The 16,583-nt window shown below is 37.3% G+C and overlaps 1 protein-coding gene across 3 annotated transcripts in view; it reads right to left on the reverse strand.

The window, feature by feature from the left end:
• The window catches only part of CMSS1 (cms1 ribosomal small subunit homolog), a 383,233-nt gene that overhangs the window by 24,801 nt on the left and 341,849 nt on the right, over window positions 1–16,583 (reverse strand). For all 3 annotated transcript variants that reach the window (XM_058731627.1, XM_058731626.1, XM_058731628.1), the window contains one exon: window positions 8,716–8,804. In XM_058731627.1, coding sequence (XP_058587610.1) covers window positions 8,716–8,804 — 89 coding nt within the window. The remainder of the gene's footprint in view (window positions 1–8,715; window positions 8,805–16,583) is intronic.

Below are 16,583 nucleotides of genomic sequence, written 5' to 3' on the forward strand. Positions count from 1 at the left end.
TGCCCAATCAAGTAAACCCAAGAAGAACCACAGAAGACTCACAAAATTCTTAAAGGAGTTATATATTCAGAAATAAGTGTAGTTTGAGTTGAGAAGCTGAGAGACGGAATAAAATGAGGCGAGGTCTTTAAACCCTCAGAATTCCACTGTCAAGAAGGCCGAAAGAGCTTTTCCATTGCAAATCTATGCTAGCTTTCATTTTAAAAGAAAAGGTGGAAGGATGACTCAGAGGGCAACACAAAGATACCCAAAAGCAGAGCTGAGAACCATGGAAGAACCTAAGGAACCTGGGCCTTAAAACTTAATAAAGAAACTCCCAAAATTTTCAAATGCTCTGGACCAATGACCCCTTGTATCAACTACTTGAATAGAAATGCCTATAAAGGTTATTCTATGCCTGTATTTCCTTAGTTTAATAGGTTGAGAAGAAATGTTCTTAAGAAGCCTTATTTAGGGAACTAAACCCAAGGACCCTTAAATGTCCCTGCACCTGATTTAGACAATGAAATTCTAGGCACTGAGCTTAAGCTGTAAAGGGAGAGGGCTTTTGCTTTCTTTGTGAGGAGTGAATACATTTTGCATATGGGAGGGATATAAATCACTGAGGCCAGAGGGTAGATTCCAGGAGAGCTACTGGTGATCACTATCTCCAGGTCTTCATTCCCACTTTTTGAATTACTGACTTGATTCTAACAGAATAAGGTAGAAGGGATTAGAGGTCAGCTCTGAGATCAAATATAACATAAAAAAGACTGGTTTCTGTGTTGAGTGCTCTTGCTTGCTTCTGCTTGGGTCACTTAGCCTGAGGGAAGCCAGTGGCAATGTTCTGCGGTAGCCCTGTGCAGAGGCTCACATGGTCAGGAATTGAGGCTTACCAATAAGGAGGTCAAGCCCTTCAACTCCAGCCCGCAATTTGACTGGCACCTGATAAGAGATGGATAGCCAGAGAGACTGAGCTAAGCCATGCCTGTGGGATATCAGAAACTCTGATATAATTTATTTTTCTGTTTTAAGCTATTAACTTCTGTGGTAATTTGTTAGGCAATAGTAGATTAATACAAAGAGGAAAAGAATTGAGACAGTTGCAAGGAAGAAGGTAAATCATTGGGTGGATAGGACATAGTCCTCTTTTAAAATAGTCAAGAATAATCTTGAAGATGAAGAGTGGGAGAGATATGAAATTATCAATGCTCAAATAAGTAAATATTAAGAAAATACAACAGTGAGAAAGATGAATAGAGAGGGAAAGGGATAAGTACTCTTACTGAGGAGTCCTTTATGATCTGAGGAGATAAACAGATTAGGCTACTGTTAAAAAAATGTGGTCTTTGAGGGAGAGAGGATGGGTTATGGAACCATGGCGGCTGACATCATGGAGGCATCTATGAAAAGTCACAAAACCCCTCATAAGGAATTATATTCTGGGAACTATAATTACAAAGTCACTAGGGTTGGCTCTGAAGTGACTGATGTTGAGGAGGGAGAGGATGATGCAATCTCTAGAAGTAAGGAAATTCATCATTTTTTTGGAAGCAATATCTGGAAAAAAAGAAGTGTTGGCAAATCTTTATACTAACATTATTAAGGAGGCCAAGGATGATTATTTAGATGTGAAATGGTTGCTAGAGATGATGTAGTTGCATGGGTAAAAAACTTTTATAAAGTTATAAATCTACTGCTGGAAATACTGGACAGATGGGAGGCATGGACTCAGTAAGAGGAATGTGAGGCCCAGGGATGGCAAAGGAGGGAACATGATCTAACTCAACAGACACTCTTACCTGGTGATATTTAAGCCTAAATGTATATTACAGCTGGCAGCATAATGCCAGGAAGTTCCTATACAAGTATAAAAAAAGCCTAAAGAACAGTAAAGCAACTAAGCAAATTTGAAAAAAAATTCAAAACTTAAACATAGCACAAAAGAATTTATTTTTTCTTTTGTTTTGACCCAGGGGAGAAATGTAATAATTACTATTAAAAAACAAATACTCTGTTACAACTGCCAAATGAGTCCAGTGCCTAGCACTGTGATAGGTACTACAGTGAACACAAAAGAAACCTTGGCCCCCAAGGTGCTTATGAACTGATTGGAGACTTGAGCCCTATGTACAGAAGCAACTATAGAAGGATTCAAGAAAGGACAGCCTATCCATAAGAAGGTCATCCTTGTGATAGTGTGATGATCTCCAGAGGGAGAAGAGTAGCTAGAGAGAGAGCATGGGGAACCCAGAGAGGAGCCAGAGGGACTGTTTGGGCAGTCAGGGGTGGCAGAGGAGGGAGTCCAGCTCTGAATGTCAAGTGGGAGAGTCTTTCAAGGAAGGGGCTGGAAGAGGGACATTGGGTCACCTACTTCTGCAGATAGCAGATGGCTCACAAGTAGAGACACAATGAGCTGAGATTGGAAGAGTGGTGAGAAAACTAGGATCTTGGTATAGGCACCTTTTCTTTCATTTCACAAATAATAAGTGTCAATTTTGGGTGAGGTTCTGTGCTAGGTGCTGTGGAGATGCACAGTTAAACTCTGTCCTGGAGGTATACAGCTTGGTGGGGGAACCAGGAGCTAGATGAAGAGCACTCATATGAGGCAGAGGGCACAAGAAGATTTCCCTGTGAGTTCTCTGGCCAGAGAAATGAGGATAGACATAGAGAAAGGGGATAGGGCATTCTGTCAGTCTAAGACTTGGATTCTTTAAAGTAATTTGGTAGTGAAAGAAATTAGAGCAAGAGAAAGGTGGTTAAAATGGGCAGTACAATCTTAAACTTTCATAATTCTTTTTTCTTGGCAGAAAATAGCAATGGCATGTGGCCAAGAAAGCATATGAGGACATGGTAAATCTGGTTTTCCTAAATTGAAAGAGAAAGGACAGGTGAAAAGGGAGATGGTAGCAGCAGCAACCTCAGCACCTGGCTCACAGCCAGACAAGTGGGGCATGACTCCCAGAACCCATCTCTGTGAGTCCCAGGTAATTTGTAAAATGGGGTACCCCCTATCTCATAGGGCACAGGGTACCCCTTACTTTACAGTATCATCTGAGTCATGGTATCTTGCACAGTGCCTATAGTGAGTGCTCAATAAGTGATCTTTATTATTGTTAAAACCTAGGTTGACAAAAGATAGATGAATGCTCACAGAAATGGAGAATGTATTTCACTTTCTCCTCTCCCATTTTTCCTTGTTCTTCCTATGATTCTCTGCCATTTACCTAACTTAATAGTTGTGGGAAAAGAAGAATCAAGGAAGAAGGAGCTAAAATAAAAGGTGGAAATTTAGTAAAGTGGCTAAAAAGACAATAAAAAGAAGTAAAGGTAGAGGCTTGGGCAAATTTAGTCTTTCTGCACTGAGTCCTGAAAAAGTGAGAAACAAGCAAGAAGAAAATCAAGAAAGAAAGGAAAAAGAAAGTCAATGGAGTCTAAAGAAAGATATTTGGAAACAAGTTCTGTAGGTAGGCACTACAGAGGCAAAGGTCAAAGAAGCATGAATATGGTGTGGTCAATGGGATAAGCCAAGGTAAAATTAAACTCCACCTTGGTGAAATAAACGAAAAGGCTAAGGATGTTAGCCCGTAGGCCTCTGAAGGAATAGTTAAAACTAAACCTGAGGGGAGAGTCTGGGAAGATGGCAGAGTAGGAGGATCCTAAGCTCACTTTGTCCCATGGCTACACCCAGATAGCAGCCACATCAGCGCAATGAATGCAGAAAATGCCAAAGAAAGATTAAAATCATATTATGCATCTTTTCTGATTAAAATGGTATGAAACTAGAAATTAATCACAAGAAAAAATGTGGGAAAACCCACAAATACATGAAGGTTATATAACATGCTACTAAACAATGAATGAGTCAACCAAGAAATCAAAGAGGAAGTCAAAAAAAAATACAGGGAGACAAATGAAAGTGAAAACACAACCATCCAAAATCTTTGGGATGGAGCAAAGCACTGAGGAGGGAAGTTTATAGCAATACAAGCTTACCTCAAGAAGCAAGAAAAATCTCAAATAAACAACCTAACCTTAGACCTAAAGAAGTTAGAAAAAGAACAAACAAAGCCCAAAGCCAATAGAAGAAAATACATTATAAAGACTAGGTCAGAAATAAATGAAATAAAGACTAAAAAAACAGCAAAATGGATCAATGAACCCGAGGCTAGTTATTTGAAAAGATCAACAAAACTGATAAACCATTACTCAGACTCATCAAAAATGAGAAGACACAAATCAAGTCAGAAATAAGAGGTGAAATAACAACAGACACCAGAGAAATACAAAGGATCATAAGAGAATATTCTCAAAAATTCTATGCCAACAACTGGGACAATGTAGAAGAAATGGATAAATTCCTAGAAACATATAATTTCCCAAAAGTAAATCAGGAAGAAATGGAAAATTTGAACAGACTGAACAGCAATGAAATTAAATCAGTAATAGAAAAATTCCCAACAAACAAAAGTCTCGGACCAGACAACTTCGCAGGTGAATTCTATCAAACATTTAAAGAAGAGTTAATACCTTTTCTTCTCAAACTATTCCAAAAACTAGAAGAGGAAGGAATGCTTCCAAATTCATTCTATGAGTCCAGCATTACCCACATACCAAAACCAGATAAAGATACTACAAAAAAAGAGACACGTAGGCCAATATCTCTGATGAACATTGATACAAGAATCCTCAACAAAATATTAGCAAACCAAATCCAACAGTACATCAAAAAAAAAATCACCACAATCAAGTGGGATTTATTCCTGGAATGCAAGGGTGGTTGAATATTATCAAGTCAATCAATGTGATATATTACATCAAGAGAAAGATAAAAAGCATATGATCATTTCAGTGGATGCATAAAAAGTGTTTGACAAAGTACAACATCCATTCATGATAAAAACTCTCAACAAAGTGGGTTTAGAGGGAACATACCTCTCTACATAATAAAGCCCAAATATGAAAAGCCCACATCTAACATTATACTCAATCATGAAAGACTGGGAACTTTTCCTCTAAGACCAGGAACAAGACAAGGATGTTCACTCTCACCAATTCTATTCAACATAGTACTGGAAGTCCTAGCCACAGCAATTGGACAAGGAAAAATAAATAAAAGGCATTCAAATTGGTAAGGAAACTTTCACTATTTGCAGATATCATGATACTATATACAGAGAATCTTGAAGACTCCACCAAAAGTCACAGGATACAAAATTAATATAAATAGTATTTTTTTGCATTTCTATACACTAATAATAAAGAAGCAGGAAGAGAAATTAAGAAAACAATCCCACTTATAATTGCACCAAAAATAATAAAACACCCAGGAATAAACTTAACCAGGAAGGTGAAAGACTTGTCCTCTGAAAACTATGAAACACTGATCAAAGGAATTGAAGATGACACAAACAAGTGGTAACATATTCCGTATTCATGGAATGGGAGAACCAATATTGTTAAAATTTCCATTAATTTCCCCAAGCAATCTACAGATTTAATGCAATCCCTATGAAAATATCAACAACATTTTCCACAAAACTAGAACAAATAATCTTAAAATTTGTGTGGTACCACAAAAGACCCTGAATACCCATAGCAATCTTGAAAAAGAAGAAAAAAATGGGGAGTATTGCAATCCCAGATCTCAAGATACACTACGCAGTTATGGTAATCAAAAGAGTATGGTACTGGCACAAAAACAGACACATAGATCAATGGAACAGAATAGAGAGCCTAGAAAAAACCTATGCTTTTATCCAATTAATCTACAACAAAGGAGGCAAGAATATACAATGTGAAAATGATAGTCTCCTTAACAAATGGTGTTGGGAAAACTGGACAGCTATGTAATTCGCGATACACATGAAAAAGAATAATATTGGACCACTTTTTTACTCCAATGGACCACTTATTTATACTCCACAAAAATAAACTCAAAATGGATTAAAGACTTAAATGTAAGACTTGAAAGCACAAAATTCCTAGAGGGAAAGAAAAAAAAAGGCAGAATCTCTTTGACATCAGCTATAGAAACATGTTTCTAGATATGTCTTCTTTGGCTAGGGAAACAAAAGCAAAATCAAACTATTGGGACTACACCAAAATAAAAAAGCTTTTGCACAGAGAAGGAAATCATCAACAAAACAAAAAGACAACCTACTGAATGATAGATGTTTGCAAATGATACACCAAAAAAAGAGTTCATATTCAAAATATGTAAAGAACCTACACAATCCAACACCAAAACCTCCAAATAATCCAAGTAAAAATGAGCAGAGGACATTTTTCCAAAGTAGACATACAGATGGTCAACAGACACATGAAAAGATGCTCAACGTCACTAATCATCAAGAAAATGTAAATCAAAACCATAATGAGATATCACCTCACACCTGTCAGAATGGCTAAAATAAAACACACAAGAAGTAACAAGTGTTGATGAAGATGTAAAGAAAAAGGAACCCTCTTCCTGCACTGTTGGTAAGAATGTAAGCTGGTGCAGCCACTGTGAAAAATAGTATGGATGTTCCTCCAAAAATTAAAAGCAGAATTACCATAAGATTTAGTAATTCCACTACTGGGTATTTATCCAAAGAAAACAAAAACACTAATTCAAAAAGATACATGAACCACTATGTTCATTGCTGCATTATGTACAATAGCCAACATATGGAAGCAACCCAAGTGTCCACCCATAGATGAATGGAAAAAGGTGTGATACACACACACACACACACACACACACACACACACACACACACACGAATATTACTCAGCCATAAAAAAGAATTAAATCTTACCATTTGTAACAACATGAATGAACCTATAGGGTATAATGCTAAGTGAAGTAAGTCAGTCAGAGAAAGAAAAATACCATATGATTTCACTCATATGTAGAATGTAAGAAACAAAACAAAGGAACAAAGGGGGAAAAAGAGACAAACCAGAAAACAGACTCTTAACTACAGAGAACAAACTGGTGATTGCCAAAGGAGAGGTGGGTGGAGGAATGGGTAACATAGGTGAAGGGGATTACGAGTACATTTATCATGGTGAGCAGTGAATAATGCATTGAATTTTTGAATCATTATATTGTACACATGAAACTAATATAACACTCTATGTTAATTATAGTTGAATTAAAAAAGTAAGATAAAATGGGGCTCCTGGGTGGCTCAGTTGGTTAAGCCTCTGACTTCGGCTCAGGTCATGATCTCGTGGTTTATAGGTTCGAGCCCCTTGTCGGGCTCTGCACTGACAGCTCAGAGCCTAGAGCCTGCTTTGAATTCTGTGTCTCCCTCTCTCTCACCCCTCCCCCCTCACGCTCTGTTTCTCTCTCCTTCAAAAATAAATAAACATAAGAAAAAAATTTTTAAAAAAGTAAGATAAAATAACAGCAAAAAGAAAAAAAACCCAAAATCTGATATAGGACCTTGGAGCAAAATATTTAATGGCCGGAGAGAAAACCAAGATGATTACATATTAAATATGCATATCTTTCCTTATTCTCCCATCCCTCAAAGAAAAAAATAACAAAATAAAAAAGATGAAGTGTTATTCACTATAATAATGATCACTTTGGTGTTTACTCTTTGCCAACCACTGTTTGAAGTACTTAACAAGTATTAGTTATTTAATCTCCACTGCAACTCTGTGAGGAAAATATATTTATTATCATCATTTTACCAATAAGGAGACTGAGGCACAGAGAGTTTAACTTGCTCAATAACTCACAGCTTGAAGATAGGTCACCAGTATGCTAAGCTGCTTCCCACAATTATCTGAGCCTGGTTACAAACTGGGTAGAGTCATCCTCTCATGGAATGAGTTTAGGGCCACTTACAATAAGACCACAAATCATTACTGTTGAAGAAGATGATAATTTTAGTTTGATAGTAGATAATCCTTTAAAAAAATCCCACATAGTTGGGGCACCTGGGTGGCTCAGTAGGTTATGTGTTGACTTCAGCTCAGGTCATGATCTCATGGTTTGTGGGATTGAGCCCCATGTTGGGCTCTGTGCTGACAGCTCAGAGCCTGGAGCCTGCTTCAGATTCTGTCTTCCTCTCTCTCTCAGCCCCTCTCCTGCTTGCACTCTGTCTCTCTCTCTCAAAAATAAATAAACATTAAAAAATTTAAGAAAAAAACACACATGGTTACCAATCCGGTTTGAGAGACACATAATGTGAAAAAGCTGCAAATGGATGTGAGTGGCCAATAGGAAGATTAAAAAGGAAATAAAAGGTCATAAATCCAGGGAGCAAAATATATCAAAAGGCCACTTTTGGCAATATTGAAGGCAGAAATCCCTTGATAAATATTCATACAATGGACCATAATGCTAGGTAGACATGAGACCCTGGGACCTGCTGGCAGCATGGCATGGTACTGTAATCATGCACTGGTGTGCAGGGTAATCTTGCATGTCTTTATGCTATTTGTCTTTTCCTAGGAACTGTACCAAAAAAAGTAATACTGGATTTTTGGTAAACATGTGGTACAAGAATCTAAGATACCATTATTGTAAAATATATTTATATTATAAAAAAAATTTAGGGGGAAAAATAGACCTTGCTGGTTTATAATTAACGAAAACATGGGTGTTTACAAAGGCAAAGAAGATCTAGGCTTCCACAAACCCCACTAACTGATGTTAAAGAACAGGGAATGCTGTAGAGGGGTAGAAGATGATTCTAGAATCCAACAGTTGTGACTCTCCCACAGTACGGTCACCTGTCTGGTTTTCTTTGACAGAGCCGGAACTGGAGCTGTCTCCTGCTGCATCATTTCTGTGTCTCCTCTTCCTTCACCATCTGATGCCTCTAGGAAATATAAAGTTTAACAATTAGAAAAGCATCTCTCTCTCTCTCTCTCTTTCCCATTGCTAGTGCAATCTTGGTACTCCCTTTCTAGAAGTTTCTATCCTTGACTCAATAATTCTAAGAAGCTGAATTCAAGGAAATGATCCAAAATGTAGAGATTTAAACACCAAGATATCAGTCTTTTCTATAAAACTGCAAAAGTGCAGACTATCCAGATGCCTAAGATTTGAAAATGTTTACTTATGGAGCACTTATACTGATCTTACAGATATTAAACATGTCATATTCAGATAAGAAAGTTGCTGTTTAGAGGGGTAAAGCAGTTTGCTCCAGGTCACACACCCAGATCTATTTGAGTCCAAAGTCTTCTCTGCAAGCGATATTGCCTGCCCTGAAAACCAGCAGCTCTAGATACCTTGGCACTGGCCCCGGGGGAATGTTAAGAGACTGTGACAAAAGGATTATAGACCATGAGAAATACTTATTTTGAATATTTCAAATCTTTTGACAATGGGAAAAATTAATTCTTACTCTGAGAGTCATGAAAAATGTAAGTTTTAACAGTTTCCCTGTTTATAAAGCTCTACTGAAGAAACACAGCAACTATAAATTTCTCATTTCCCATAATGCCATACTGCATTCCAGATTTTAGCAGTTGCTCTCTTTAAACACATTTTTTGAATCTTTGAAAGGTTTTACTCACTTTCTTTGAATTTCTCTATGTATCTCAAAGTCAAGCCAAAATGTGAATTTGTGAGCAACCTTGGTTAGAATTCATATTTAAGTTCAAATTAACCAATCTGGTAGTCCTAAGCTTTTAAATGTTTGCATATTATGGTGGTTAGTTTCATATGACAACTTGATTGGGCCATGGGGTACCCAGATATTTGGTCAAACATTATTCTGGGTGTTTCTATGAGGATTTTTGGGATGAGATTAATCTTTGAATGGTGGACTGAATAAAGCAGATTGCCTTCCCTAATGTGGGTGGACCTCATTAGATGAAGGCCTGAGTAGAACAAAAAGGCTGACCTTCTGCTGAGTAAGAATTTTTTCTGCCTTTGGACTTGAACTGAAGTATCAGTTCCTTCTGCATCTAGAGCCTGTCAGCTTTCAGACTAGAACTACACCATCAGCTCTCTTAGTTCTCAGGCCTTCTGACCAGGATTGGAACCTGGGTTTCAGCTGGCCACTTCACAGTACAGATGTTGGGACTTGCTGGCCTCAACGACTGCACAGGTCAATTTCTTATTTTATATATGGACAGATATAGATAGAAAAAGATACAGATATAGATCTCCTATTGGTTCTGTTTTTACAGAGAAGTGAAGACACATATTTCTAATTAGCTGTATAGCATGAAAAAAAAGGATTCTACCCATAGAGTATTAGCAGGTAGAAGATTAATAGGGCTTCTAAATGAGTGATTACGTTGGCATTAATAGCATTTATAGAACTTCTGCTTCATTTATAGAACTTCTGCTTCTGGAAAGATAGTAATAGTAGGAGTAGTAGTATTTTTCACTCTTCCTCCTGCTAAGTACAGCTAAAACTCCTGGACATTATATATAAAACAAACATAGAAAGTCTAAAAGTAGAGAGAAGAAGGCACTTTGGGACTTTGGGGTATAAATGACATCACAGTAGTTAGTTTTCTGGGTTTTCTTTTTGTCTCATTATCTCAGGCTTGGAGCTAAATAAGCCAGCAACTTGGAAATGCCAATGGGAGCAGACAAAAAAAGCCCTACCAAACAGCTGTTCTATTTAACAAAATGACCAGGAAAAAGACAACACAGTAAGATGGAAAATGTTTAGACAATAACTATTTGACTCCAAACACCACCAAAAAAACCAACCAAACAAACAAAAAAACCAAACTGGCTCCGCCCACATCAGCAAAGGCTGAGTGGGGAGCCTAGACTTCCACTCTTGCCAAGCCGTAATGAGGTACCCCAACACCTCCTCCACTTTCCACCAGGGTGTTATCAGAGATGGTCAAGCAGGGAATGAAACCCTAAAGGGATTTTCATCCCTTAAGGGTAGTAACAAACCCCTGTTCCCTCCTCCCATCACTACCACCACCATTGCAGTATCAATAGAGACCATATGGTGAGCCTTGAATTCCACTTCCTCTGGGCAGTAATGAAGTGCACCTCTCCCTCCCCACTAGGATGGTATTAGAGGAGGCCTGGTAAAGTGTCAGCACTTTCCATATGGCAAAGTGGTAACAAGGTCACACTCACCCTAGTGGTTTTAACAACCACTAAAAAAGCTATACAAAGGGATACACTCAAAAACACATAAATAAATAAAAATAGAATTTTGAAAATGTTCAAGGAACAAAAAGGAAAGAGAAAATAGAGAAACTAAAAACAGCAAACAGATAAAAAAAAAACAGAATAAAATGGAAGATTTAATCCTTACATATCAATAATTACATAAATGTAAATGGCCTAAAAATGCAAATTTAAAGATAGAGATCGACAGAATAGATTAAAAAATATGCCATTTACAAGAAACTTTCCTCAAATGTAATAAGATATACAAGTTGAAAGCAAAATGATGGGAAAAATGTAACATAGAAATACTGATCAAAAGAAAGCAGAGTGGGTATATTAATATCAGACGAGTGGCTTCAGAGTAAAGAAAATTACCACAGAAAGAGAAAAATTACTATTCTGTAATGATAAAAGTGTGGCTATATCAAGGAGATATAGCAATCCTTAATGTGTATGCACCACATGCAGGAAGGAAATGCAGGAAGGAAAAACTGATAGAAATGAAAGAAGAAATAGACAAAAGTATAGTTCAGTGGCAAACTTCAAGAGTTCTCTTTCAAAAAATGAGTGAATTACTAAACATAAAATCAGCAAGAATATAGAAGAATGAAGTGACAACAATTAACCGATAGGATCTGATCAACATTTGTACTCAATACTCCACTCAACAGAACATAGTCTTTTCAAGTGTTGTGGAACATAGCCTAAGATACAGCATATTCTAGGCCATAAGACATCAACAAATTTAAAAGGAATTGATAAACACCATGTATAAAAGACTTACAGTATACATTATACTTAATAATGAAAGGCAGAATGCTTTCTCCCTGATTGGGAACAAGGCATAGATGTCTGTTCTGACCGGAATTATTCAACATAGTGCTAGAACTTTTCATCAGTGCAATAAGGCAAGAAAGGAAAGGAAAGGCATATACGTCAGAAAGGAAGACAAACTGTCCCCATTTGCAAATGACATGATTGTTTACATAGAAAATCCCAAGAAATCTAAAAAAAGTCTACCCCCAAACTGTGCTAGAAGTAATAAGGGAGTTTAGCTAAGCTGTAGAATAAAAGATAAACATGTAAAAAATTTTTTTCTATATATTAAGCAACAAACATGAACACAAAAATTAAAAATGCAATGCCGTTTACAATTGCTGAAAAAAACTTAAAATACTTAGGTGTAAATTTAACAGAACATGTACGGGACATGCATGCTGAAGACTACAAGACACCAATGGAAGAAATCAAAGAAGACCTAAATAGAGGTGCCTGGGTGGCTCAGTCAGTTAAGCATCTGACTCTTGATTTTGCCTCAGGTCATGATCTCATGGTTCATGGGACAGAACCCACCATCAGGCTCTGCACTGTCAGCAGAACCTGCTTGGAATTCTCTCTCCCTCTCTCTCTGAAGTCAAGAGTTGGATGTTCAGCAGACTGAGCCACACAGGCACCCCTACCCAATTGATTTTTAACAGCAGCAATTCAAGAGAGGAAAAGTAACCTTTTCAACAAATTGGGGAAAAAAATCCATAGGCAAAAAGATGAAGACTTACCTAAGTTTTACACCTTATACAAAATTTACCTCAAAAACGGATCACAAATTTAAAGGTAAAACGTAAAACTATAAAACCTTTAGAAAAAAAGGAGAAATCTTTAGGATCTAGGGTTAGGCAAAGTTCTTAGTTTTGACACTGAAAGTACAATCAATAAAAGGGATAATAGATAAGTTAGACTTTACCAAAATCGAAAACTTCTGCTTGGCAAAGACCATGTTAAGGGGGTAGATAAACAGGGTACCGAGTAGGAGAAATATTTGCAAACCACAAGTCTAACAAAGGACAGACCAGTATCTAGACAAAATAAAGAATTCTCAGAATTGGACACTAAAAAACTAGGCAACAGAATTAGGAAATGGCAAAAGACATGAACAGACATTTCACTGAAAAGTAAATAAGTACAGGAAGATATGTTCCATATCATTAACCACTACAGAAATGCTAATTAAAGCCACAAAATATCAGTACAAATCTACCAATGGCTAACATTAAAAACAGCGTCAACACCAAATGCTGATGAGGATGCGGACAAACTGTATTTTCATTCACTGCAAGTGGGAATGGAAAATAGCACAGCCACTTCATTCCGCAAATGGAAAAAAGTTTGGCAGTTCCTTAAACATACAGGGGCCTGGGTTTCTCTGTTGGTTAAGTATCTGACTCTTGATTTTGGTTCAGGTTACAAAATCCCAGTTGTGAAATGGAGCCCCATCTCCCATGTGAAATGGAGCCCATGAATTCCCCTGCTTGGGATTCTTCTCCCCCTGTCTCTCTCTCTGTGCTTCCCCCACTTGAGCTCTATCAACAACAACCAAAAACATGAGACATGCAACTACTATACAACACAGCAATTGCACTCCTGGGCACTTATCCCAGAGAAACAAAAACTTAAGTTTAAACAACAAATTGTCCAGAAATGTTACAGCAACTTTATTTATTATTTATAATAGCCCCAAACTAGAAAAAACCCAGATGTCCTTCAATAGGTGACTGGTTAGACAAACTGTGATATATGCATACTATAGAATACTAATCAACAATAAAAAGAAATAAACTATTAATACATAAAACTTAAGATAAATTTCCAGAGAATTATTATGCTTACTGAAAAAAGCCAAGCCCCAAAGGTTACACACTGTGTGATTCCATGTATACATCATTCTCGAAATGACAAAATTCTAGAAATGGAGAACAGAATAGTGGTCTCAAGGAGTTAAGGAAGGAGTAGGGTTGGGGGGGGATTAGGTATGGCTACAAGAGAGCAACAAAAGAAGGATTCTTTTTTTTTTTTTTTTTTTTTTTTTTTTTTTTTTTTAAATTTTTTTTTTCAACATTTTTTATTTATTTTTGGGACAGAGAGAGACAGAGCATGAACGGGGGAGGGGCAGAGAGAGAGGGAGACACAGAATCGGAAACAGGCTCCAGGCTCCGAGCCATCGGCCCAGAGCCTGACGCGGGGCTCGAACTCACGGACCGCGAGATCGTGACCTGGCTGAAGTCGGACGCTTAACCGACTGCGCCACCCAGGCGCCCCAAAAGAAGGATTCTTGTGGGGATGGAAATGTTCTGTATCTCAACTGAATGAGTCTCAAAATCTTTGTTGTTACCATTTACATATACATACAGCTTTGCAATTTGTTACTATTGGGGGAATGCGGGTAAAGGGTATATGTGATCTCTCTGTATACTGTTCCTACAATTACATGTGGATCTATGATGATTTCACAATTAAAACGTTTAATTTAAAAAGTGTTTAAAGGAAATCTATCTTCTTCTTCAGGAAGCCCAAAATTATTATGCTGCAAAGGCAACAGGTGTGTGGTACCAGAGTCCCATCCTGCTGCTGGGCTACCCCTGTCACTGCTGTCCTGATTAGGAGAGCCAGAAAGGCAGCAGAATTCAGAAATAAATTCAACCCAGGGAGGCCATGATGAGTCTTCAGAAATAAAAGCCTCCAGGGTAAGGTTGCCACAATAAATACAAAAATAGAAAAATTATTGAATAATTTTTTAGTATAAGTATGTCCCAAATATTATATGGGAATATCTATATGGTATTAAAAAGTATTCATCATTTATCTTAAAGTTGAATTTAAAGAGGAGCCATGTATTTTTATTTGCTAAATCCGGTAACCCTACCTGGGGAATTTCTTTCCCCATCAAAGCCACCTTTAGTGCTGTGAAATTTCTCATACTGGCTTCCCTTCACAGATCCTCCTTTCTCTTAACATCCTCCAACCCATCTTCATCTGGGATCTTTCAGGGAAGCCTTGGCTGACTACACAGCCCTCCTTCTTTCTGTTGTCTCTGTACTTCTAAACTTACCTTATAAATCAGCATATAATTTTATCCTTCTATATAGTGTGCTGCTGTTGCATAAATGTTAGGCTTTCTCTCTGCTGACCCATAAATACTGTGAGGGTATCCATTAGTGTCCCAAGTATTTAGCCCAGTATTGATTAAAAGTAATGTGGCACTTGGGTGGCACAGTCAGTTGAACATCCCACTCTTGATTTCAGTTCACGACATGATCTCATGGTTCGTGCTGACAGCTTGGAGCCTGCTTGGAATTCTCTCTCTTTCTCTCTCTCTCTCCTCCTGCCCCAACCTGTGCGTATGCAAGCTCTCTCTCCCAAAATAAATAAATAAACTTAAAAAAAGGAAAAAGCACTCCCCCATACCTATTGCTTCATTTGTATTTCTATTATAAAAGTAATATACATTCTACATGTAAAACATTAAACCACTTATACAAACCTTCCTTTATTAACTTTAAAAGCCATTTCAAGATAAAGTGGATAAAATGCAAATAAGTAAATAAATGTCAGAATCAAACACCAAAACTTTTAAAACTCATATAATGCTTTAAAAAATTTTTCTGGGGGCGCCTGGGTGGCATAGTCAGTTAAGCGTCCGACTCTTGATTTCGGCTAAGGTCATCATCTCACTGTTCATGAGTTTGAGCCCCACTTTGGGCTCTGCACTGATGGCAAGGATCCTGCTTGGAATTCTCTCTCTCCTTCTCTCTGCTCCTTGCCTGCTTGTTCTCTCTCTCTCAACATAAATAAACTTTAAAAAATTAAAAATCTGAATTCTGTATTCCTCCATTGCCCAGAATCAGATAACTGAAGAGTACAGTCTGTATTTTAAGAAGTTTAGTTGAAAATAACACATTTTTAAAGGTATGTGACTCTTATGCAACAAAAACCCATGAGAAATATTTAAAATACCTTGTTAACCAAATGCTCTAAATCTGAGTTACTTTCTGAGCCAAAAAATTATTTCATCTGAAACCTTTTAACATATAAAATGAGATCATCTCATGTCACTGTAGGTTGAATAAATTAGTTGTTTCTTTAGTCTGCAATGTTTTTTGGTTCCAAAAGAGAAAACTGCTTTTCTGAAATAAAGATGCTAGCTCTGTGATTTCCATTAAGAGAGTATTAAAAGAAAAGTATGGGACCCAACCTAGCCAGCCTGGTTCCAGCTCCCAGCTTCCTCTAGAACTGTTGGCCTTTGAGGAGGTTAGGCCAGGTCTCTGCTAATTAGTCCCAGTGTCTGACTGGGCCTCTCGAGTGGAGTCAACAAGATGGGGCAGCTGCATTTCCTACTCCCTGAGAGTATACTGGAAAGAAAGAAAGAAAGAAAGAAAGAAAGAAAAAGAAAGAAAGAAAGAAAGAAAGAAAGAAAGAAAGAAAGAAAGAAAGAAAGAAAGAAAAAGAAAGGAAGGAAGGAAGAAAGAAAGAGAAAGAAAGAAAGAAAGAGAAAGAAAGGAAGAAAGACAAAGAAAGAAAGAAAGAAAGAAAGAAAAAGAAAGGAAGGAAGGAAGAAAGAAAGAAGGAGAAAGAAAGAAAGAGAAAGAAAGAAAGGAAGAAAGGAAAAAAGGAAGAAAGAAAAAGAAAGAAAGAAAGAAAGAAAGAAAGAAAGAAAGAAAGAAAGAAA

This window comes from Neofelis nebulosa, chromosome 5, assembly GCF_028018385.1.
Source record: "Neofelis nebulosa isolate mNeoNeb1 chromosome 5, mNeoNeb1.pri, whole genome shotgun sequence".
Taxonomy (NCBI): domain Eukaryota; kingdom Metazoa; phylum Chordata; class Mammalia; order Carnivora; family Felidae; genus Neofelis; species Neofelis nebulosa.